Source organism: Poecile atricapillus, chromosome 13 (assembly GCF_030490865.1).
Source record: "Poecile atricapillus isolate bPoeAtr1 chromosome 13, bPoeAtr1.hap1, whole genome shotgun sequence".
NCBI lineage: Eukaryota > Metazoa > Chordata > Aves > Passeriformes > Paridae > Poecile > Poecile atricapillus.
In genome coordinates, this window is record NC_081261.1 from 7,481,009 (window position 1) to 7,506,781 (window position 25,773).

Sequence of the window (25,773 nt, forward strand, 5' to 3'; positions counted from 1 at the left end):
TTATTTAATAGCATTAATTTTTACAATGTGAGCTTGCTTTAATTCCACAACACTTTGCATTTATTATAGGAATATGGGTGTGGATTTGGGAGCAGCTGGGCAGGATGGTGATGTGGCCAGAGCTCCTGACAGTGCTGCCTGGAGAGGCTGCAGGCAGTAGTGGAGACAAGATGTTACTGTTAGCCTCCAATACTTGGGATTCTGCCATTTCCCATAAATAATATCCCTGCTGCAGACAGGTGATGAGGAAATGCAACACTGAGAACAGTTTAACAAACTTAGTAGACTTGAAACTTGCATGCACACATGTACATACTGAACAAGTAAGGTTCAAGTAAGATCTGTGTGAGTTTTGGGATCATGGGCACAATCTGACAGCAAGTCCCTCTACTTTCTACTGGAGAGGTAAAAAAATCCAGAACTTGTGCTGAAAATTAGAATGTGTGGTACAACAGCTTCTCATCTGATACAAGTTAATCATCTAATCATTCTGACATCTGATTCCCTCTTTCAGCATTGCTTTAAAGGTCACTGCATCTGGCTCACACCAGACATCCTGAAGCAGGATGGACACTGGGGGGCATGGAGCAAGTTTGGCTCTTGTTCCCGCACGTGTGGCACCGGGGTGAAGTACAGGACCCGGCAGTGTGACAACCCTCAGTAAGTGACAACCCTCAGTAAGTGACAACCCTCAGTAAATGACAGCCCTCAGTAAGTGACAACCCTCAGTAAGTGACAACCCTCAGTAAGTGACAACCCTCAGTAAATGACAACCCTCAGTAAATGACAGCCCTCAGTAAGTGACAACCCTCAGTAAGTGACAACCCTCAGTAAGTGACAACCCTCAGTAAATGACAGCCCTCAGTAAGTGACAACCCTCAGTAAATGACAACCCTCAGTAAATGACATCCCTCAGTAAGTGACAACCCTCAGTAAGTGACAACCCTCAGTAAATGACAACCCTCAGTAAATGACAACCCTCAGTAAATGACAGCCCTCAGTAAGTGACACCCCTCAGGCTCCACTGATGTGCAGGGGCTGCGTGGGGAGGATCCTCAGTGCATGACCAGTGAAGGATGCCGGGTGGTGCTTGTTAAATCTGACCTATAGCAGAAGTTGTCAGAAATTCTACTTTTGGCCCTTAGCAAGTCATGAATCATCTTTATTTCTCGGTTTATCCATCCATTAAACTGGTTATGCACTTAGAAGGATCTTGAAAGTGGTAATACTTGAAAGTGCTGTAAAGCATAACTAAAAGATTAGAGTCCTATATATCTCATTTTAAATATAAATATGAAATAATAGCAGTAATTTACTGGATTTTATTTTAAAACCTTTTAAAGAGGTTTTTTTTAATCTACCTTTTAGGATATTCCAACAAGAAGGTCTTAAAATATTTTCAAACGGTTTTCATTCCAAGTTGGAACAAAGCTCCTGAGATAAGAACCTTCCCCAAAGTTAATTTTAGGAATTTTGAATTGTCTTGCTTTAATAACTTACATGTGGGTCATCTAGATGATGTAGGAATGATTCTACTCTAGTAACAGTGGAAGTAAAGTATACTTAATACAAATTATATGAAATGTGTAATTATTGCTCTTAGTGTGGCATCATAAAATGTCAAGGTCCTAACAGCAAGAACTAAAACAATTGTCAGAATGAAATGACTTTAAGAGAGAAAATATTTTCAATGATGAATTTCTTGGTTTATTGATAAAGCAACTGAACTTGACTAGTGTTGAAAATCATCTTATCCTTAATTTTTTTTTTAATTGAGTTTTATGAAGCAGCATTTTCTGATGGAAATTTTTTTCTGTTAAGAAAACATTTTCCAGTTCTTTTTTCAGCCTTTATTACTTTGGCAACAGGGAAGTGACCTTTATAATTGTGGGCACAGTTTTAGTTGTAAAACCTATTTGCATGTAGGAAAAGCCTAATGTACTATTGAAACATTTTCTGTGTTTCCTGGAGGAGGATGAAAACCCAGCTACAGATCCTGAGTTTTGCATTGCCAGATCTGCCAGGGGTCTGGTGCACATCTGCCTGGGGGCACAGCACTGAGCTGGGCTCTGCTTCCTTTGCTGCTGCTTTAGGGGTGAATGGGAATGAGTTCTGCTGTGTTTTCCTTTCCTGGCTACACCAAGAAAATGGCTTTTCTTGCCTTTATCAAGTAGTTTGAACCCCTGCTTGCAGAAGTTGCTTTTTAACATCTAAATAGTGACAGCAGGTTTTGAAAGGAAATATGCATTTTACATACCAGAAATACAGCCCTGGCTCCATTAACTGCCGACTGACATGACTTGGAAAGAAATTGCTCCTCAAAAGATTTGATAGACGCTTGATTAATGAAATAATGGCAAAACTAACCATGGGTTTCTCTCCCTGTCGCAGTCCTGCCAACGGAGGCCGCACATGTGTGGGGCCGAGCTACGAGTTCCAGCTCTGCAACACCCAGGACTGTCCCAAGGACTTTGAGGATTTCAGAGAGGAGCAGTGCCGGCAGTGGGACCCTTACTTCGAGTACCAGAACACCAAACACCACTGGCTCCCCTATGAACATGTAGATGGTGAGCAGCCCCTCTCCTGTGAAAACTAAAATCAGTTGCAAATATAAATAAAAATTACATAGGGAGGGGTAAAACTTTTTCCTGGGAAATCATACCTCCTAAATCTCTTAGGAGTTGTTTGGAGGGATCAGTGAGTGTATGAGTGATTCAATTTATACAATGCACTTGGATTTTCAAAAAACTGACAATGACAGCTGTTAAATGGATTTTCCATGAGGTAAAAGGGAATGGCTTTGCATGGGAGGATGGCCTGTTCTCAGAGCTGCAGAAGGATCTTGTGACACAAGAGGGCAAAGGAGGTTCGGTGTTAATGAATGCCAGTAATGGATGTGGGAGTAAAAACTTTTGTGTGTGTGTGTATGGATCTGTACAATGGTGGGCTCTGAAGAGAAAGGCTGGGAGGTGGAAATAGCTTTAGGAAAAGATCATTTCATGGAGGGAGAGATGGAGAGCACTGACCTGCCCCCGTGTACCTGCACTCTGTGTCTGCGCTTGAAGTACTCAGCCAATGCAGCTCAGGTTGTGCCCACCTCACTGCTGCCCACGCTGCTGGAAAACCCACAGCTGAACTCAGGCCAGAATAAAGCAAACATAAATTATGACTTCTGGATGAGGAGAGTCTGGATAAAGCAGGACTTTTCACCCTGGAAAAGCAAGGATGTAGATTAAAAAGATAGAGTTACAGAGTTGTGAGTGGCCCAAAAAGACTGAACGTGGAATGATTATTGAATTTCTCATAACACGAGCCTGGGAACATCAAATAAAATTATCGGGTGGCAGATTTAAAACAAATAAGAGGAAAGACTTGGCACAAAGCATCTAATTATTTTGAAATTTGCTGCCACAGAAAGTTGCAGATGCCAGAAAGTTTTAGAAATTATTTTGAAAAATTCTTGACAGTTCTACAGTCCATTAAGAGCCATTAAACACTAAGCTCCAGCCATCATTTTGGAAGTCCCCAAGCTGCAGTGTAGGAGGAACTGGGAGAATGTTCTGAGAAAAGTTTCCAGTTTGTTCCTGTGCCTTCCTGCAAATGCTGTTGGCACTCTTGGAGGCAGCTGTTGGGTTGGGTGGGTGCTGGCTCTCAACCAGCAAGGTCAGGCTGATGTTGTGGCCTCTTGACAGACATCACCTCCTAGCACAAAAATGTTCCTGTTCCTGTTAATGCCTTGGCTTAACTGCCAGTGCAAGTGCAGCTGGCTGATTTGGGCCATGTCTGCTCTTGCCAGAAAACCACTGCGAAGTTTTACCGAACAAAAAGGCAGAGGGCAATGAGCCTCAACTTGTTGAATGAGCAGTGTGAGCTGCTCACTGGTTTTGAACCCTGTCACTTCACTTGAATGACAAATCCTTGAGGGCAGGGTTGGCCTGGCATGGGGCAGGTTCTGGACACCCACCCCATCCTCAGCCCAGCTCCCATCACTGGGAGGGGAAGGGTCACTTTGGGTGAATCATTTTGCATTCCAGTGAGAGAATACTCTGCCAGAAATTAATAGCAAATTCCTTTTAATTAATTTGCTTGACTTTCTTCCCAAACAGTTCTCAGAGTTCCCTCATTCTTTTCATGCCATCTTGGTCAGTCTGGGATTTTCAAAGGCACAGACACAGCCTTACAGCTTAATTTCATGAAATAGCTTTGCTGGCACAGGGTGAAGGGATGAAGGCTGTGGCCTGCAGGACCTTTGCTTATGCTTTAGCCTTTGGAGCAGTCTGCTGCAAAGACCAGTGAAACAAATCAGATTTTTTTCAATTAAATTCAAGGGCTTCTGGGTCAGAAACCAGCTCATTGATGTCTGAGCACTGATCCCTGGGCACTGCTGGTTTCCAATATAACTGTGGTATAACTGCAGACACCTTGAGAGTTACATTTACCTGTGCAGGGTTATTAGAGGGAACAGCTTTTGTGTGAAAACAAGGCCAGAGACGAGCTTATGCTTGAACTTCAATCTATTCAAAACTCCCTTTTGTAAGGATAAGGCATATCAGTGACATACTTGTGAGGATAATGCAGCTGTGGCTCAGAAGTGACATAAATCCATACACTTCACAGGCAGCTCAGCTGGATGTGTCTGACACATTGTGCAGGGCATAAGAACAGAGAGGAGTGCCTCATGCTGTGGGCAGAGAAAAGCCACTGAGCTGGGCTACACCCCAGTGTGTCCTTGAGCATCCCATGCCCCGTTGTGCTGTGGCCTGTCTCCTGTTCCAGGCCCTCTGAGCCCTCCAGGTCCTCACCCCCCACCACACACTCCTGCATTGTGCATCTGCCAGGGCAGCAGGGAGTGACTCTGGCTGTGAGCTCCAACCCCAGGTAAATGAGAAGGACTCAGAGAGCAGGGAGTGGACAGGCACACCATCACATCCGTGCTCCTGCGCCTCTACTGTGTCCAGCACCAGTGAATAGGAAAAAAATAATTCTTTGCAATAACAGGGTCTAATTTAACAGCACTTGCACATTTACTGTTCTCACGGAGCAGTGGGAGCAGAACCATCTCTAAAATAAAGCCCTGTACAGAGTTGTTGGCACCCAGTCAGACCTGCTGATATTTTCATTTAATCCCATGTGGAGAATGTGTGGTATGTGTGGGGTGGGGGTGGGAGCATACCCAGGGGTGGTGTGTACACATCTATCTCTGGTGTGTACACATCTATCGTGTGCACAGCCTAATGTTTCTAATATATACCATAGGTCTGTCATTGTTATGATCTTAATAGCCTCCTATTAAGAATTTGCACCAAAGAAAGTACCTGTTTTAATAGACTGGACCCTGGATTTTTAGCATGACTTCTCTGCATGGTTTGGGTGAAGTAACAAAGGTCTCTGATGTACCAATACCCAGTGGCCCTGAGGACATCAACAGTAACAACAAGGACTTTATAAAAAGAGGGCAGAGGCCATCGAACTGTACAGGAGAGGAACGCAAAGGGCCTGTGAAGATTTATTTCAGTTGAACTGCTATAATGGAAAGGTCGTTATTGTTTTCAATGGTGGGAAAAGCATTCCAACTTTTAATCACGTTAAAATAGCAGAATCTCTGTTTGTTTCATCTAGCAGAAAGGCCATCTGCTCTTCAGTGCCAAGGAAAGCACAGTGAAACTTATTATGGGGCTGAGGACAGCAAAAGATATGGATAAAATGAAATACACTAGTGGAATACAACTTTGTTCAGCCACTGGCTAGTCATTTTCAGTTTTATTTTTTGTTCTTAGCTCTCAAATCTTTGGAATAGATCAGAGAAAATACCACATGTCTGGCTGTTTGTGCCTGTGTTAGCAGTAAAAAAAAAAAAAGGTTTTTATCTGAATCTTTTTGACATCTCATCTTGTTTAATGGTTTAAATCATCATAAATACGAGTACAACCATGAGGAAAAATTAACTTTGTGGTTAGATGAAGTGCTATGGCCCAGCTATCTCTGAAAAAACTTTGGATGCCAGGTTCACTCAGTGTCAAACAGCTGCATTTAATGGGGAAATTACTTTGGCTTTTTTCATTTAAGTGCAGCGCAGGAGAAACCAGCATCTCTCACAGGTAGTTGTGCAACTGAGGAGAGCTCTGCCAGACTGCATCACCTGCAAAGGATTAAATAGATCCCCCCCCATCAAAGTCAATGATCTGTTATTTTTAAGCCTGTCTCCTAATGGTGAAACATTGATGCTTTGTGATTCAGCATTTTCTGAGCGATCACAGAATTTTTCAAAGGGGATAAGCATCAATGATTTATGGGTACCACGTTGGGCTCTGTGATGTGTGCACGGAAGAAGGGAGAGCCAACACTACTGAAAGTGCTGCTCACAACATCAGCAACTCAGCTGTGAGAGCTGAACACACACAATTTGGGTTGTTTTATTTTTCAGCTAAGGAGAGGTGCCACCTGTACTGTGAATCGAAGGAGACGGGAGATGTGGTGTACATGAAAAGGATGGTACACGACGGGACCCGCTGCTCCTACAAGGATGCTTACAGCATCTGCGTCAGGGGGGACTGCCTTGTAAGTGCCTGGGGGCTTCTTCAGAGCTCAGTGTTGTGAAAACAATTCAAATTGTACCTTGAGTGCTTGTCTCCGAGGCTGACTAAGTATAATAACACTTTGGGAAATAAGGAGATTTCATTAAGGTTATTGTCACAATATTATGTGTGATATTCACAGTTGCCATGCACGTGACTCGATTCCAAAAGCACCTACCTACACAAGTAATATTTCATGCTGTATTTTAAGATGAATTATTACAATTAGCTTTCAAGGAAAGCTCTCCCTGCTGAGGTTTAGAGGGGGTGGAATGTACAATGGAATACAAATGCACAGCAACTTTCAAGGAAAGTGGTGTTAGGATATGGCTGATGTGCATTCTCTTGGAATTTGATCATGCTATTTTTAAAAAATCAATGACAGTTCCTCTAAGTTGGGATCTGCTGCAGGTCATCTTTCAAAGGAATTAGTCTCTGACTAGCAGAACACCGGTGGACCTGCTTATCCCCATATAGATGCCTAGATTTTCCTGGAATTTAATTATCTGTCTTAAGATAAGTTGAGGCTTAAGAGCTTTTCCTTAACCATGCTACTTTCCTTCAGTAAGAGAACCACTGTGAAGCATAATATAAAAATATAGTCACCCAGATGACAGCTATTATAGGAACTGGAAGTATTAAAATCTGTTTAGGTGTTAAAATCTGTTTAGGTGTTGATCTTACAGGAGAATACTGAGGTGGGCTGCTTTGCTGAAGCAGAATCTAGAGATTGGCATGTAAAGTTTTGAAATGTACATCTTCATTTGAAATGAAGAGTGGATAAATAAGAATGACTGTTTCTCTGTTTTGTGCACAGAAAGTTGGGTGTGACAGGGTCATTGGTTCCACGAAGCAGGAAGATAAGTGTGGTGTCTGTGGAGGAGATAATTCCCACTGCAAAGTGGTGAAAAGAACATTTTCAAGAATACCAAAAAAGCAAGGTCAGTACATCCAGTGTGGTTTGTCCTGGAGAATTCAGGGTGTTTTTTCTTGATCTCTTATGTTTAATGGAAAGTACCAGGACAATTACAAATCATTTGCAGCATCATTAATTCCCATAAACAATCTGGACTTACTTCCAGATGTGTTTATAATTTGAAATAAGACTTCTGTTCAGTAAGCAGTTAGAGCTGCTGGTACCAAGGCCTGTGCATGTGTAGGAGAAGGGTTCCCTGCTCTTTGTTGGAGAGCTGTGGACTTGTGCTGCTGATATCACCCAGCTGCTCTGTCACTCCAGTGCTGCAATAACGTGTCATCATCAGGCACTGTCAGGCAGGAGCTTGTGTGGTCTCTGTGAGTGCAAATGGCACTCAAGGCCCATTTCAGTCTGAAGTCTTTTGATGATACTTCAGGTGTCTTTCCCCTGACCCAAAGCCCTTTGTCCCTGTTATGTTCCATCCCCTGGCATAGTGAATGGGAATAATGCTGAATTCGGTTCATCTTGTTTAATACACCCTGCCTTCAGAAAATAAGATTTATTTAAAAACCTAAGACAAACCCTCCCTATTTGTGGCATATTAATCCATATATATCTTTTCAAAACCCTCATTATAGGGTACGTTAAGATGTTTGAAATTCCTGCTGGTGCAAGACATTTACTTATACAGGAAACAGATGCCACCGCTCATCATCTTGGTAAGTAACAAGTAGGGAAATTTTCAGTCAAAATAATTTTTTTCTGGCGTTTATTTTTGTCTCTGGAGGCTGACAATGTGTTTATACATTTGTTTACCCATTACCCACCCACACCATGTACTTCCTCTAAGTATGTTAAATTAGGAAAGTTGTTTGGCAATTTGATTTCCCTATGCTGTATATCAGGATGTCCCAGCCAGATCTCTGTGTTGATATGTGCATGTGTGAAAGCTGCTGGGAAAAAACATTCTGTTTCTTCATGGGATGCAGTGCATTATATTTGGGGGTTGGAAGTAGATGATCTTCAAAGTCCCTTTCAACCCAAACCATTCTAGGGTCTTTGTATGCATCTCTTTTGCTTCCTACCCTCAGTAATTTCCCAGCTATACCCAGATCTGTTCCAGATTCTGCCCTGCTGCTAACAGTATTGACATGAGGCTGCCAAATCAATCCAGCAGTTTAGGAGGTAATGGAAATCCACTCCTCCCTGGGCCCTGTAATCAATGCTAAGCAGTGACTAGTAGGCTGCTATTAATTGGAAGTAGATTCACAGTGAATAGTCTGCTAATTATAGTGTGAGTCCTCCCATCTTCTCCCCAGTGAATGCTTCCCTTGCTGCTCAGGACAGGCTGGCCCTGTGGATCAGGGAGCAATCCTCATTCTGTCCAAGTTCTGTTGGGGTGGGATGAGTGCTGTGCACAGGGACAGCTGGCTCGCTGTCGAGGCCACTGCTGAGGGAGCAGGATGCTCAGGTAGCGGCCAGAGAGAAAATGGAGTTAAAATCTGGTGTTACATAAATAGTCCCTGCTTCTTCTAATGAGGAGGACAAATGTTCCATCTCAGGTGAAAACCTGTCCTCATACAAAGGTGGCTGAAGTCTCTCCAGGTGAAGGATGGAGCACTGTGAGAGCTGAGAGGAACCAGCCTCTGTGTACAGTGGCAGGTGCCTGCAGAGCAGCAGGAGCTTAACGGGGCTGTGTTGGTGTCAGGACTGGATCTGAGCAGGAGAATTAATGCTGTTTCTAGTGTCTCTCTCTCACTGGGGGGACCCACTGGGGGTTAGCTCAGTAGCCTTTCTCTGATGGAGCAGTAACAGCCCCTTGAGCTGCCTTACAACATATGAAAGAGCTGAATAGCTCTGGGACCCCCACTGGCTCTCAAATTGGCTCGGGTTTGGCCAGTGGATTCAGAAGTTGTTATATGGGAGCAGGCAGCTGGACCCCTACAGTGCAGCCTCATTTCTCTGGCAAGGCAGGCTATGAAAAAGGGAAAAAAAGGACAACTAATGTTCCAGAAGCTGAGCAGAACAGCATTGACAGTTCAGTGAAACACCTGAAAAGTCTTTCCAAACCTGTGAGGGAGCAGAGGAAAATGTGCACTGGCCTTTTCAGCTTTGTCCACTGGGACACAAGCAAAACAAAACTGGAGATGAGAAACTAACCTCTTATATTCACTTTTCTTGTGTTGTTCCCAGCTATTAAAAATCGTGAAACAGGGAAATTAATTCTAAGTGAAGACAACTATGTGCCAGACTCCAAAGTATTTATTGACATGGGTGTGGAGTGGGAATATCGGAATGACGACGATAGAGAAACGGTACAGACCATGGGGCCGCTGCGTAATGGAATTGTTATTCTGGTAAGTCAAATGAAAACCACCTTCCACAGAGCCATAATGGGCTAGCATATCATTCAGATTCCTCTTGTGAGTTACAAGAAGACATCTGCTTCAATTACAAGACAATGGAAGATGTATTTTAATTCCTTTCTCCCAATTCATTGCTCTGTATGAGAGCTGTTATAATTCAGGATTATGTGTTGAGGAACCAGCTGTCCTGATTATTTCCTGTGGATGGCATAGCAAGCAGCCACTGAGTAAAGACTGCAGCTTACTTATCTTCCATGTGAGCACAAAACAAAAAAAGTGGTTCATATCAGCTAGATCTAATAGTTCCTTCTCCTGTCCACATTTTGAAAATGTATCCTGCAAAGGCAGATGCAAGATTCCTGCACTTCCTGGCTCCCTCTTTCAGGGCAAAACCAGTTCCACAGCTCCCAAAACCACCCAAATATATTCTTTTTTCATTGCAAACTAGCAAAGAATAGACTTCAACTAGCAGGGGTAAGTTGATTTAGAATCCCTCTGAAAACAACTCTAATGTGTTGATCTACAGCAGCTAAACTTCAAAGAAAGAATAAATACTGTATTTCCAAAGGACCAATATTTTGCACTTTGTTCACACTGAGTTCCATTTTCTTGCATTTGTCTTAGTGCAGTGTGATAACAAAACCTCTTTCTAAGTAGTTTATATTTCTGTCAAAATTAAGTAAAAAGCTTTGCAGAACTCCAGGATTATCATAGGAATATTTGTGTTTCATCAGAAATATAAGCAATTTTCTTTGCCACTTCCACTTAGTTCTGCAGTTGAATTTGCTTTGTCTTTTAGTGAAACTATCCGTTATCATTTCAGTACAAAATTTCCTTCCTTTGTGATGTGATATGGAAAAAATGTAATATCATGATGTCAGTCCAATGCTGGCAAGGAAAATAAGCCTAAATCAACAGCAGTCGTTCTTAATATGCAGTTTAGAAACTCTGTCTCATAAGGATGGAGGTACTTTCTCATCAGGGAAAAAATGCATTGAGTGCAGCTAAAAGGTTGAAATCCCTCCAGGGATGTTTTTATATGTGAGCCATGATCACTATTTCACGTCATCTCACAGAGCTCCTGGTATCAGTCTTTCATATCTTTTTACCCTGTATCTGCTTTGCTTCTTAGGTGATTCCTCATGGTGGTGCCAAGATATCTTTGACTTACAAGTACATGATCCATGAAGATTCCTTGAATGTAGATAACAATAATGTTTTGGAAGAGGACTCAGTGTCATATGAATGGGCTTTGAAGAAATGGTCCCAGTGTTCAAAACCTTGTGGAGGAGGTAAAAACAAACCCGCAGATCATTCAAAATTCCTTCATTACCATGAGACATTAGGGAGACCAGAGTATGGGAGGAGTTTTACATAAGTAATAGATAAATAAACAGTGAATGGGGTCAAAATCTGACTTAAAGAGTTTGGGGGCAGATCTGTGCTGATTAATTTCTGATTTGTGGTTATGGAACTGAAATATTGGACAAATGTGCAAGATTTGGATGAGGGTCTCCAAGCTGTGAAGGTGCCAAACCTCAAGGTGCCATGGGGCGGCCCTTTGTAAATCTGCTTCCACTGATGTGGCCTTTGCAATGTCAGACTCCTTTTTGGGGCCAGATGTGAACACTGATGCTGTTCCCCAGGCTGATGGTCAGGTTGCAGCATTGGATTGTGGCTGGGACAGGTTTTCAGAATGTTTTTGAGATGCTGGATCTGGCTGTTATTTTTATTAAATATTATTTAAATGTTATTTTCATTTTCATGGTGAGGCCACACCTTGAGTTCTGTGTCCAGTTCTGGCCCCTCAGTTTGAGAAGGATGTTGAGACACTTGAGCAGGTCCAGAGAAGGGCAAGAAGGCTGGTGAGGGGCTGGGAACACAAACCCTGTGAGGAACAGCTGAGGGAGCTGGGGTTGTTTAGCCTGGAGAAAAGGAGACTCAGAGGTGACCTTTCTCCAGGCAGCAACTGACAGAACAGAGGACACAGTCTTAAGCTGCACCAAGGAAAATATAGGTTGGATATTAGGAAAAAGTTTTTACGGAAAGAGTGATAAAGTACTGGAGTTGTCTGCCCAGGGAGGTGGTGGAGTCACCATCCCTGGATGTATTCAAAAGAAGACTGGATGTGGCACTCAGTGCCATGGTTTCATTGAGATGTTAGGGCTGGGTTGGACTTGATGATCCTAAAGGTCTCTTCCAACCTTGTGATTCTGTGAGTAAAGGAGTGAAAAATATAGGAGATGAGCAATTATGGGTATTAAATTTGCGTTGCAAGTGTTTATTTGGTGCAGCTTACTCCTCCTTTGGTAGCATGTTCATCTGCAGTTCCTGCTGCAACCCTTGACAGAATTTATGCAGCTCATCTGAAACCCGAGCCCTCTGTGAGATCTGCAGGTTCTGAGAGTGAGAGCAGTGTCTTTCCCCAGGTTACCAGTTCACCAAGTACGGCTGCCGCAGGAAGACGGACCACAAGATGGTTCATCGCAGCTACTGCGAGCTGATCCAGAAGCCCAAACCCATCCGCAGGGTGTGCAACCTCCAGGAGTGCTCCCAGCCCATGTAAGGATCCCTGGCCCCTGCCCTGCTCCCTGGAGGTGCAGGGGCATCACAGCCAGCCAGCACTGGCACCACAAGGAAGGTGGCTTTAGCTTCACCTTCATGGCCATTACAGACACCCAGGACTGTGGGGATCTCATGCTCTGTTCTGCTCATAGAAATATTCTTTCTGTGATTGCTGGTTCCTGTGACTTATGAAATGAGTTGGATTAGAAAAGAAGTGCTGTCTTGATCCAGACTTTTGTGTTCAGGCCATCTTGAGGTGATACAAAATAGACATAAACTCAATTTATACCAGCATATTTTACACAGTGTGAGTTAGCCATGTCAGAACAAATGTACAGAGTGCTACAGAAGACAACCAGTGTCATCCAGTCTCTCAAACCCAAATCTTCATAAAGCTCACAGCATATTTTTGGACATTTAAACACAGGGAAAGTATTTGACCTGTTAGATTTCTCTGGCTGCCCCTGTACAGCATGAAATGCCTGTCGTACCTCCATTTCTGCTCTACATAGTCAAGTGTTATAAATATTTTAACTCACATTTTACAGGTGATTTTTTTTTTACTGGCAGCAGATTACTCCTGCCATATGTAGGACTAATATTCTTTATGCTACTACTGCAACAAGAAAGGAGTATGTTGGTCCTAGCTTTTATCTCTGGGGACCAAGTATAGGTTCCAGGAATAATAACAAATAAATAGAACATACCACACAGTATTTCCTAACTTCCTTTAAAAAAAAAATATTTGAAAGAGAGAAAAGGCAAGAAACTGTACCCCATAAACTCTGCATGGGTCAGGGTTGAACATTTGTTTGTAGTGACCTAACTGCATGTCAGGCTCTCTGGAAAAGTCTGTATCCTCCTTTCAGCTGCAAATATAATTGGGCCTAGGTACCACAAAGACTCAATAGGATCCTAAATTGTGCTTGGAACCCTGAAGTTTCAGTTAGCTCTGTTTCCATAGAATGTCATCCAGGCGTTCTGCTCTTGTACATAGGAGAGGCAATTATTAAGGGGTTTTTCAAAGCTCTGTGACACCCACTACACTAATATGCTGCTTCTTAACTTCTGGGAAAAACTCATCTTTGTCTCAGAAGTCACCTCAGGATTCATGGCTCCACAGCTCTTGCCTTTCTTCACAGCTGTGTGATTTCTGTAGGTTACAAAAAGAAAGCAGGGAGAAATTGTTACTTTCTGTTTAACTGGAATGTGTAGTGCAGTGCCTTGTACTATTTTTTGACCATTTTCAAATGTTAAAAAGGGATTTTATGAGTACTTTAGGACAATTCCTTCAAGTTCAGGGTGTTTCTCCAGATTATGTATATTTTTTGGATAAGTTTATCCCATAAATACTGTTTACATGGAACAGTATTTCCATCTTGCAGATCTCTGCACTCTGTAAATATTTATAGACTACTGTATGTCTTCCCTTGATTATAACCAAGCTTTCAGTAGTCTAGGTAAATTTCCTTTGGTACTGTCTGTCCCTGTTGCTCTTCTCTAAGTTCTTTACAATTTGTAGCTACAATTCATGAGTTGGTTTGGGTGATCAGTGAGGGTTTCAACTGCCCCACATTACAAACTGTAGATTTCATTTCTCAGTGGCCAAACTGATTTAGAAATTATGAACTTGAACTTTCTGGTTTTCAGTAGAGTGTTGCTTTCCCCCAAACCAAACATTTATGATGATGAGGACCCTGATGTGTCCCAACTCAGCACTCACAGCACTGGGTTTGCCAGTGCTTCAGCAGATTGAGTCTAACATGACAGATTGAGTCTAACTCATATATGGAGTGCCCAGGTGTGTGCCAGGCAGGAGCTGCATTTCTAGCCCACATGTTTTGGCTTCACTCGTATGGGAACCAGCTGGTTCATGCTGCATGATGAGACAAGGCACATCTCATGCACCCAGACCTGGGAAGCTCAGCAGCACCCTTGGGTGGCTGCTTTTGACATAATAGTGACTGTATTTTATGTGCAGTCTTGGAAAGGGCAGCTTAAAATCAAAGCAAATACAGCAAAGTAAGAAAAATTCTTATCTTGGAGATAATGAGAAAGAGTAATATTGAAGATCTGGGTCTTATTAATGATATTTCAGGGGCAGTCAAATAACCCTCACCATAACTGCTTATGTTTTTTTCATATCTCCTCCTTTTTTCCATATTAGAACTAGTATTAACATCATGTTAAACCTGTGTTTAAGAGTTACAGACCAGCAGTTTGAATTTTACTCTGCTCACGCTCTTTTCACCAACGCAGATGGGTTACAGGAGAATGGGAGCCTTGCAGCAAATCTTGTGGGAAAACAGGATATCAGGTCCGGTCTGTGCGCTGCATCCAGCCCCTGCACGACAACACAAATCGCTCTGTCCACACCAAGTACTGCAACAACGACCGCCCAGAGGGCAGGAGGCCCTGCAACAGGGAGCTGTGCCCAGCACAGTGGAGAATAGGACCCTGGTCACAGGTCAGTCTCTTTCTGCAGGTCTCAAACAGCTAATTTCTGATTGTGTGGAATGAGCATGACATGCCAGCACTGTATTTGTGAATAGATGGCTCTGTGAATAGATGGCTGGCATGTATATGTTTGTTTACTGTTCAGACCACAGCTCATTCTTGGAGTATTTCACAATTGCTGGTGAGCCACAAGAAGCAGTGGTTCTCCTTCTTGCTTTGTTACTCTAGGTACTGAAGTGGCTGAAATAACGTACCACATCAGCTCAAATCAAGGGCAGTTTAAAACTGAAAAGCTAATTTCTAATCTGTTGTTTCCAGAGGGTGGCTGGGGTGTAACTGCTGCCTGTCCTTTCAGTGCTCTGTCAGCTGTGGCAATGGCACCCAGGATCGCCCGGTCCTGTGCCGGACCAGGGACAACGCCATCGGCCTTTGCAAGGAGAATAAACCAGAGAACGTCAGGATTTGCAGACTACCTCCATGTCCCAGTAAGGGCTAGTCTTTGATGGCTTCTATTACTTGTTGAAAAAAAAAAATTATTTATTTATTTGCAGTGCCTTCATTGAATTGATACTTGTGTGCTACATCTGCCTGGATGGGGCACTTCTCCATAGTCCCTGTTTTGAGTGGAATTCCAAATGTGGGGCTGCTGTGTGGCTGATGGGCTTCTTGGGCACTCTTCTCCTGCTGGGGAGCACTGTTTGTCCCAGGACAGCCTGAGAGTCTGGGGCAGACCTCAGCACAGTGCTGATGGCTGGATGTGGCCAGCAGGTGCCCTGGGAGAGGAGCAGTGCCTGAGTCCAGCCCTGCACCCCTGAGACCTCTGGGGCTTGGCAAAGGGCTGCTGGGCTGTGGCCTCTTTGTTTTCCCCACCTCCACCAACAGTTCCAGGCTTCTTTTTCATTCTGTCAAACACAAGTTATCTGCAGGGGCTATCTAACTCAGTTTTTAGAAGCTGTAATTAATTTGTTCCTGCTTAATCCAGAGCAATAAGGTCTTTATCCTTGTTAGCTGTTCAGCTGTTTGCAAATGATACTTGTGAGATCATTTCACATATTCCTATTATTAAGTAACTCATATTTTTCTTTTTTTTTTCTGATGTGTTTCTCAGGGTAGCTTTTGATTTCTAATTAATTAGAAGCAAGCTGTCAATTATAGTCTCCAATACAAAGATTTTAATGAGGTACTGTAACTAAGCCAGACTGCACGTCTCTGGGGATGTGTGACACTGCCATGAGAAGTGCTGTTGGAGAACTGGCCCTTGGGCTGTCTTAGTGTTGGCTGTGAAGTGCTGGGCACGAGTTGTAGCAACTTCCACAAACAGCACCCTTTGCCCAAAATCGCACAGCTTGGTTGTAATCCTTCCCTGGGCTCCCTCACGACTGGAGCTCACTCTCTCTCTGAGCTTGTCTCCTTCTGACAGGGCAACAATTTAATGCTGCCTAACATATGTTGTGTTGCATCTTTTTTTTTCCTCTATTCAAGGAAACGTTTCTGATCCTTCAAAGAAAACCTACATGATACAATGGCTGTCAAGACCTGATCCAGACTACCCCATCCAGAAAATATCTTCAAGTAAAAGACCCATTTATAACTCTGCCTTTGCCCTTAAATGCATGCCACATCGAATGTGGACTTTGCCTTTTGCTCTCTTCTTCTCTCTATGCGGAAAGTTCCCTTGACTTTGCCAAGTTTAAATCTTGGGCTGAATCTGTTTTTTCACACCAGGCACTCGGTGCTCGGTGTCTTTCTTCTCTGGAGCTTGCGTAGCGCTGGTGGTGGAGGTCTTGAAGTGTTGGATGTGTGAAGTTGGATCTCCACAGTATGTTGCAGTCCTCCGAAAGGGAGCTGGGATCGGTTTGCTTGTTGCTTGGTGGTGGTGAAAAAAGGCTCTTACTGGTTCCTGATGTTCAGTTTGATAGCAAAACTGAGAACTTATTGTGAATGTGATCACATCACAATAATGACACCTTGTAGTGCTAAAGTTCTCCTTTATCTAAAAACCCGAAATCTCATAACTCTCTGGTTTCAGTTCGCTGACAGGGTAGTCTGATGAGTGGAAGAATTTTTTCATTCCATTTTCCTTTGTGGTGCTGTTGCTTTCCTCACCCTCACTGCTCATTTTTTATTCCTGACCCTCACCTTTATATTTGTGACCCAGGGAGGGCTCACTGGGGAGCAGAAGCTGAGTTTCTGTCTGTACTTTCCATGCTGCCCTGATGCCGTTGCTGTCGCCAAACTCCTGGTGGTCGCTTGGCGGGTTTTTTCTCGAGAAAAGCCGCGTTCATTTTTTCCATCGCACAATTTTTGCCAGTTTTGCGCATTCTCACTTCAGAAACAAACCCAAAGCAGAACAGGCATGGTCCATGGTGAAGGTGGTGGTGTTTTTCTTAATGTGGCGGAGGCAATATGATGTTTTCATTGACTATGATGTCTCCAGCTGCTCAGCATGGAGCTGTTTATACTCATTACATCTCTGGTCTTTTTTCACCATGTGCATGTCTGACTTGACTGGTGCGGTTGTGTGTGTGCGTGCGTGTGTGTGTGTGCTCTTAGATGTGTCAACTGGCAAACATAACAGTGTGAACTACTACAGAATTACCTCAATTTTTATTGCTTTTTTTGCTTAGGAGATGAATTTTAGAAAAATGCCTTAATGTTGAAATGTAAATGGCATTGATTTACCAGATCCAGCTTTAAATATGAACAGTACACTGGTACCTTGAGTTAATCTTCATATGGAGTGTTTTTACTTGAACGCTAACTATTGGAAGGCAGTAAATTTAATTGGAGGTTGATTTGCACAGTGCATATCCATATCTTCATTGAGACAGGATTGTGGCCTGACTTACTGAAATTTAACTGGCATTCGTGCTTCACCTTCTGTGTTTGTGTTGAAGATTTGGAATTCACAAGTCATAAACTTCTTTGTGACAGTCAGTACCAATAGTAGAAATGTAAAACTGCAGTCTTGGAGCAAATTACTACCTTATTGCTTTGATCATATTTTTTGGAAAAGTGGCATTTTTGAATCTTTGGGTCGTCAACAGTGTAGCACTTCAAACTTGTCATTATCATGTGATCACATATTTAAATTTTGCTGTTAATATTTCCTGAAACATGTTAACAATTTACATGACAAGGTGAAAAAGCAAAGACACGTATCTGGCACTGAATACTGTTATGTAAAATAATTGGTGTTTAACTGTATAAATATATTCATGACTGTTACCTTTAAATAGACAATGTTTAGTGATGTTTCAAGAGATGGGTGGCTATAGAGAATGGTGCAATAAGGTATCTGGGCATTGTGCACTATGTCTATATGCACTTTGGTTTATCAGGGATATTTTATTAGTGTTTTGTATGTATTTAACATAATATTAAAGATGTGCCAATTCAGTTTGCTTTTCAATATTTTTTTATGAGACTAATGTGTACCAAAGTGACTGTGAAACTGATTTATTTTTTTCTTACTGATGTTTTGAATATATACTTCCAGTCTGTCATGCATACTGCAAGTAAAAATAAATAAAAGTTCAGCAAATCTGGATATTTTGGTTTGGATAGAGGATCAAAATTTTATTCTGGCATTGAGAAGTTGCAGAGTTTATTTATATAACTTACTAGATGTCACTTAACTTATTACATAATGCAGTTTTATTTCCATGTATTGTTAAGCTTGACATTGCATATTTTTGTTAGGAAAAAAGGCATTTTTCTAAAGGTGCTGTTATTGATTCTTACAAAGGCAAGAGCAGACCTGCCTTGTTAAAACCACATTTAAATATTATATCTGTTGGCTTTTATTATGGAAGCCATTTGGAGGAACATGCATAAGGGTCATGCATCACAAGGCAAGATGTTCAAAGGGGACTCTTATGGAGTAGGTAAAAATATATATAAATTGTATAGGCACTTATATAAATTGTATTTGCAGGCCTTTGTATGGAACTGTGCGTGCAGGTATGAACAGTTCCAGCTCTTAAAGGCTGGTTTGAAAATCTCATAAAAACCAAGGTACTATTCTTAGGCTCCTAAAGAAGGAGTCATTCCTAATCTCCAGCAGCATTTCATTTTAGCATTTTAAAAATATGAAAATTACCTGACACATTCTAAAGTAGGAGTTAAAATTTTGCTTTTCTTCAACAAAAGCAACAATCAGGGCACAGATACAAAGTACAGGAGGTGTTTTCCCTGCCTCAGCCAGCACTAGCATTTTAAAGCAGCAGCACCAGCTATTAGTTATTTTAGACTGATATGTTTGCCAATGAAACACCCACGATGCCCTGTTTTGTTAACTGAGGATGAGTGAAGAGGTGGCACCTCTGCTTTCCAAATCCCCTTGGTATCGCTGAACCTGCTCTGCTTCTCTCTTTTGCTGTGAGGGTGCTGACACAAGCCAGTGCTCATAGCAGGAGGGGAAATGTGAGCTCCAGACCAGGCTGACAGCACTGTCTGCCATCGGGTGCACTCCAAATAAAGGCGAGTAATTGGAGTTACTCACCCTTTACTGTAAGAGCAGGTGGAAATGTAGTAAGAGCAGGGGGAAAGAGACAAGTGATTTTATCTCTGTCTCAGCACTTTGGTCACAGAGAAGATGTTTTGTTATTGATGATGCCAAGTGTTGGTCAGTCTGCTTTTCTCCTCAGCCCTCTCCTCTCCTACAAACCCTCTGACTCCTCTCTCAGCATGGGCTGCATGTTGGGATTTTTCCTTCACTGCAGTGCCTGGCTCCATTACTTCATCCTGGAGGAACAGGAGCTGAGGGGTGTCTGTCAGGCAAATTTCTCTCCAAGGAGCCTGCTAGACCCTCACCAACCATTTAACACCAGTTCATGTAGACCTCTGCCTCCCCTGAGAATAAATCACAAGGGCTTGGGGAATCTCTGAGAAGGCTTCTGTTTATGTTTCTCAGGCAGGAACACTTTGACCACTTCTCCTTTAATACCTCTGCCTACAATTTGCCACCTACATTTCAGCAAGATCAGGATCTGCCATAACACCTCTATTAGAGTGCAGGTTGTTGTAACAGCTTTTGACAGCTTAAAGCTTATCAATTATCATTCTTTCTCTTTCATTATAGTCATTGACACAAAAATCAGGACTTTTCCTGAGTCTCACAGTCATTAATGGACTGGCTCCACTGCACTGGAGTTTGTTGTTCCAAAAATATCAGCTCTCTTCTAGGAGGAGTAGAAAAGCCTCATGGTAAATGCACCACTTTTCTCTCAAACAAGAGACACTCTGAGAAAACACTGCTGTTTTCAGAGCAGAGGTACCTGGCAACAGTGTCGCTCCAATTAGTGGAGATGGATTAATTCTGAGAGTTACATGGTACACATTAAAATAGGACCTGACTTTCCTGAGACAGTCCAGAAAAACAGGTTACCCTTGACCATGGTTAGTCATTCTTTGATTGCAGAAAAGCATTAAAAGGAGCAAAGAAGGAAAAAATAGATTTCTTAATATAAAACTTGATGACTTTGTGGGAGTTCAATGTAGTTTTAGCAACAACACAGTACAATCAGTGTGTTTTGAAGTTTAAACCAAGTCAGTAACACAAATCATTGTGGCTTCATGGTCTTGAGGGTAGTGCTTCCAGGATGTGAAGGCAAAAATTTGAGTGTGATGGTCTAGAGCTTGGATGGGGCTGGCGCAAACAGTTCAGATCAGCTTTTGCAGCTCTTGAAGTGAGTTGACTTTTAGGTTGAATATAAGCCTGCTTCTGCTTATAGAAGGCTCATTTGCCAGTTTCCCATCCCACTTTAAATATCAAACCCTCTGCCCACTGCCAAAGCTTCAGCTGTGTTTCTTTTTCTGATTAATGTAAAGATGCTCTTTATTTATCTGTTCCCTTTTTCTCTTTCAGAAGATCATTGTCAAGGAGACAAGTCAATGTTTTGTCGCATGGAAGTTCTCTCCCGTTACTGCTCCATTCCTGGGTACAATAAGCTGTGTTGCAAGTCCTGCAACACGTACAGCAACGTGACAGAGGACAGCAATGTAACCAATGCCAATGTAAATAAGAATAATGTCATTGAGGAGGAGCTCCTGACAACCCTCAGCCCTCCTGTGGGAGTGTCCACCACACAGTCTGCCACCAGCCCTCCTCTGCTTTCCAAAACACGTCCACCCTCTTCCAATGCAACTGAGGAGCACCCAGAAATCAATGCAGTGGATGTTCCCTATAAAGTTGATGGGTTGGATAACGAGGTACCACAGCACAACATCATCACACGGAGGAGGCCTTATGAAAGGACAAGGAATCAAAGAATTCAGGAGCTGATCGCTGAGAAAATGAAAAGAGAGACTCTTAGGAAAATAAACTAAAATGGAAATATGGAGCAAACAACATTTTTCTCTTATAGAGATGTTACCAACATCATAGTATTGGCCATTGTAGAGACTAAAAATGGGGGAAAATCAAAGTGGTGCTATGGCCGAGATACCAAATTCTCAAGCCTACTATAAATGGAAATGATAGATTGTATCATAAGTGCTAATCTGAACACTTTGATGGCTAGGTTAGGTGTGCAGGGTACAGCAGAGTATTAGTGCAATATCCCTACAGTGTCCCACGGAATCCAAACAAACCACATTACTTAGGTCAGGTTAGCAGGTTTCTCAGCTACAGGCTCTTTAAAGTCTTCTATGCCTGTATGAAACTGCTTGGGAATAGTAATGGGAGTCACACTTAGTACGGAAGAAAGCAGTCCCAAGACAATATAGATCCCTTTAACTCTGACAAGCAGGGGCTCAGCACTCCTGTGATGCTTCTGTGCCTTGCACAGCCCTGGCACTAACACAGCCTGCTCTGGGAAGGTTCTTAGGCCATGCCAAGCTCGGTTTGGCTGACCTTGGCAGAGCTGCCTCTGTGGTCACAGCTCAGCATAGGCTCACGTAGCTTCCTGGACCAGGACTGTGTCAGAAAATACAGAGAAAATTCTGTATCCGTATATTTATGTGTAAATTAAAAACTGACAAACAGTAGTTTACATACTTCCATAAACAATTTCAAAGGATTCTCCTAAACTTTTGGATACATGCAAGACATTTAGTAGGGTAGATCTGGCCAACTTGGACTGACAACATCTTAGTCTTTCTGTTTACAATTATCCATATTTTTTATAGTCTTTAAGTTCCTGTAATGCAATGGCCTCAGTGATCCTTATTGGTTGGTGCTTTTTTTATTGGTCTGATTTTTTTCTACCCACATTCTGTTTTACTTAAAGATGACTGGATTCTTGTTGTCTTTTCTTTGGTGCTTTGTTAAGACAAGCTCTTTTTTTTTTTTTTTTTTTTTTTTATAACCCCACATAGGATGCAGTTATTTTTGAGGAATTAATTTTGTATTATCTTCCTTTCCTTAGGACAGCTTTATTGGTGCAGAAGTGAACAACTGTTTGCTGTGCCCTTACATGAACAAACACACACACACACATGTATCACAGCACCAGGTCTGCTAGAAAACTTCTAAGATGTTTTCTGACAACCCTTTGAGTACTTCTTTTCCCCTCAGGGTCATCATGGTTTTCATATGTCATTTTGAATTCCTGGTTGGAGAACAGGAGATGAACTCAGCTTGGCTCTAACACTGCTGAGACAGGGAGCATGGACTGGTTCCTGCTGTGGGTAGCATCTGAGCAGTTTTTTTCCTGGCTGGGATTCTTGCATTTGTTTCTTCTTTGCTGGTAAATCTCCTGCAGAGCCTGGGGCTTCCCTGAAATCCTCTCTTTACTAGGTATGTCTGGTGGCTCCAAGTTCAGATTTTCCAGTCTGAGAGGAAAATCTCACCCTCCAGCCTGAGCTGGTCCTGGCTTGAAGCAGCACCAGTAATAAACCCGTATGTAGAGGCACAAAATTATTGGGAATGTTCTGCATGCCCAGCAATGTGTGAGCTCTTCTCTGGCCCTGCTGCTGGGAAAGAGCTTCACAGGTATTGCAAGGTGGAGGACATGTAGCTCCCTGTGACCCTACCTTCTGCCCTTGACTGCCATGGCTGAATGAACTGCCCAGTCTCCTCTTCCCAATGAGCCATTCCTGCTGGAAAGGGGAATGAAGGCAAGAGCCTGCAGGAACCTCAGGCTTTACAGCACCTACGTGTGGGACTGCTTTGGCCTGAACTGTGGCCAGAAGTTTTTGAAGCACAAGACCTGGTCTAAGAAAAATTCTTCATGGAGATACTCACCCAAGCAGAGAATGAATGTTTTCAGCTGGTGTCGTGGCATCAAGTGCCCCCTCTCACACAGGACCAAGGTGATACACTTGGAACAGCTCAGATAGCACAGGGATGACAGACACACTGAAGCCCATGAAAACTGGGAAGCTCAAAAGGCCTGCTAGGAGTCCAGAGCATTAGGAAACATCTCCTGGGCCAAGCAGACGTGGCGGCAGATGTGGAAGCAACACAAGCAAAAATCTGTTCGGGTTTGGAGGAGTAAAAATCAGGCTCTGCAGCTTGGCAGCACAGCAGGAAGAGTTCCACCGCAGGCTTTCACTCCTGGGACATGGAGTGATGATCTCCTGCAGCCCTTGTCCTTAGTGCCCTGTCCCAGCCCTGCTCCATGGCCTGCCGGCCGTCACACGGCCACAGCACACGGGCGAGCCCCGGGAGCCTCTGCCAAGGGATTTGTGGTTGCCTACAGATGGGACAAGTTTTAATAACAGTGTAGGTTCAGGTCACGTCTGTGCACAACAGCAGTGTAGTAATGAGCACTGAAGGGGAAAAAAAACCCCACCATTCTATTTATAAGCAAGGAAGACGTGTTTAAATCAACATCATTCCAGCTGCAGTGCCATGGGAGACACAAGCTGTAGCCGGGCTCCCAGCCTGTAGTCATAGTATTTCTTGCCTTCCATATTTCCTTTACACAGATGTGGTTAGTATAAAACTCATCTTTTCCCCTTCAAGTTAATATCCTTTTAGCTCTGTGGACAATAAAAATAAACCACAACCCCCAGCTTTTTCATAGACTAGAAGCTCATCCAAGCATATGAAACTTAGGAAAAACCCTTACAAACCCAAAGATAGAAAGGGTTGGAGCTGGATTTATGCAGATGGGGAGGTAAAGTTTGCTGCCTGGAGGGTACCAGTCTTATCCTCTGGGAGTTTTTCGAGACCCATTGCTCTGATCCCCTGAGGTAACTCATCTAATAGATCCTGTTCTGCCCTAGTTCTGGAATAGGCTTAGTCAACCAGGCAGTGTGAAAAAATACCACAGGAGGCAGCACCCACACCTCAAAAAAGCATTTTTCCAGATAAAGTGGAAAGTTCTGCTGCCTCAGGGAGCAGGAACAGGCTCCTGGAAGGCTGGTGCTGTTAGGTTCAGTGCTCATTAGGAACCCCATGCAATGCCTGGTGGCATCTGCATTTTGGAAGGGCTTGTTCCCTTCTCAGTCTCAGCTTTTGGAAGATTTAATTTGATTTGTTTCTCAATGGTTTAAATTCTCCTGAATATTTCTCTAGCTGTTTTGGGGAGAAACACTAAACTACTTGAAACTTCACTCTACGTTGCTGAGGACATCAAGAGGCTGATGACCCATCTCTTTAAGGAGCAGGAAGCACCAGCTGCCTTCTCTTCACACTTTTCCTGTGTGAGAAGGGGGGAAGTTAAGTCTCTTCAGAGCAGGAAAGATGCCTTCTTTCCTGAAAGCTGCCATGGGTTGTTCAGAAGGTGGGTTTTTTCAGCAGCTCCCCAAGAACAGGTACATCACTTCTACTGGAAAACACAACACAGGGCTCTATTGATAAAGAAAAAGCAACCCCAGACAAAAGGTGGGAGTTTGCTCTCCTGACCTGATCTCATTTCTATGTCATGCAGTGGAAAATTTGGCCATTTTTTTGTTTGGTTGAACTTGGACAACTGTTTCATCTTCTCTGCAATGCTGTAATTGGGCAAGAGCACCATCACAGTGGATCTTCTGTAACCAGTTTGCTGTTGCCCAGGTGCTGCATTTTCAGACATAACAAGCAGAAAGTGAAATTTTAATGTAACCTAATCCCCAGAAACTAAAGCAGGTTTATAAACAGATATATTCTTGCAGAGACCATCTCAGACATCAGAGATAGTAATGTGCTCCCATGAAGCAATGTGTTCATGATCTAACCATGCAAGTACAGTTTTCTCAATTGTCATTTTTCTTGCTGTCTGAATTTAAAATCCAAGTGACAGCCTCTCATGAAAAAAAAAATCCCAAGCAAATTCTGGTTTCTTTGGCTTCAGTCACCTGCCATTTTTTTCACCATCATTTCTTTAAAAATTTCTGTTATCTATTATGAATGCATCACTTTTTATATTCATATATCCATTCAATATTTAGAGTCTCACAACACCTCCATAGAATGCTTTCAGATATTTTGAGATTTCTAGAAATGGTGCTTTACCAGTACTCAAAGGGTTTTATGTTTTATTTTATTACATAATGCATTTAATGTCTTATTTACTCACCTACAATGCACAGTATTAGCTATGTTCATCTGAATATCTATATGCAACTTCCATTCACTTACATATGCCTGAACAGAAATTGCAATAAATAGCCATTTCTTGTATATTAAAAATGTATATACAAATTAGAATCTTTAATTTTATAATTTATTAAATTCAAATGTCTGTGTTCTTTTGCAAAAAAAAAGTGTTTGGCTTTTCCCTGTGCTTTTTTTCATTGAGTTGATGTTATGCAGAGATACTGGAGGGCAAAGAACCAGCATCTTCAGATTCAAAATCAATTCAATTTCTGCACCCTAATGAAGTGGGATTGGGATCTTGCTGCCAAAGTCCTACATCCTTGTTACAACATCCATTATCCAAGGCTAAATATCATGAAGTCACTGGACCAAAACTTGAGCTGATAACTGCACAGAAATTAATCAAACTCATTTAAACCTGCTTGA

The 25,773-nt window shown here is 42.5% G+C and overlaps 1 protein-coding gene across 1 annotated transcript in view; it reads left to right on the plus strand.

The window, feature by feature from the left end:
- The window catches only part of ADAMTS2 (ADAM metallopeptidase with thrombospondin type 1 motif 2), a 175,022-nt gene extending 149,521 nt beyond the window's left edge, over positions 1-25,501 (plus strand). The window contains exons 11-22 of the mRNA XM_058848948.1: positions 515-660; positions 2,392-2,567; positions 6,425-6,558; positions 7,393-7,516; positions 8,130-8,210; positions 9,685-9,848; positions 10,990-11,149; positions 12,287-12,419; positions 14,682-14,889; positions 15,235-15,364; positions 16,362-16,451; positions 20,749-25,501. Of these exons, the coding sequence (XP_058704931.1) occupies positions 515-660; positions 2,392-2,567; positions 6,425-6,558; positions 7,393-7,516; positions 8,130-8,210; positions 9,685-9,848; positions 10,990-11,149; positions 12,287-12,419; positions 14,682-14,889; positions 15,235-15,364; positions 16,362-16,451; positions 20,749-21,209 (2,007 nt within the window). The 3' untranslated portion in view covers positions 21,210-25,501. The remainder of the gene's footprint in view (positions 1-514; positions 661-2,391; positions 2,568-6,424; positions 6,559-7,392; positions 7,517-8,129; positions 8,211-9,684; positions 9,849-10,989; positions 11,150-12,286; positions 12,420-14,681; positions 14,890-15,234; positions 15,365-16,361; positions 16,452-20,748) is intronic.
- Positions 25,502-25,773: the final 272 nt, after the last annotated feature.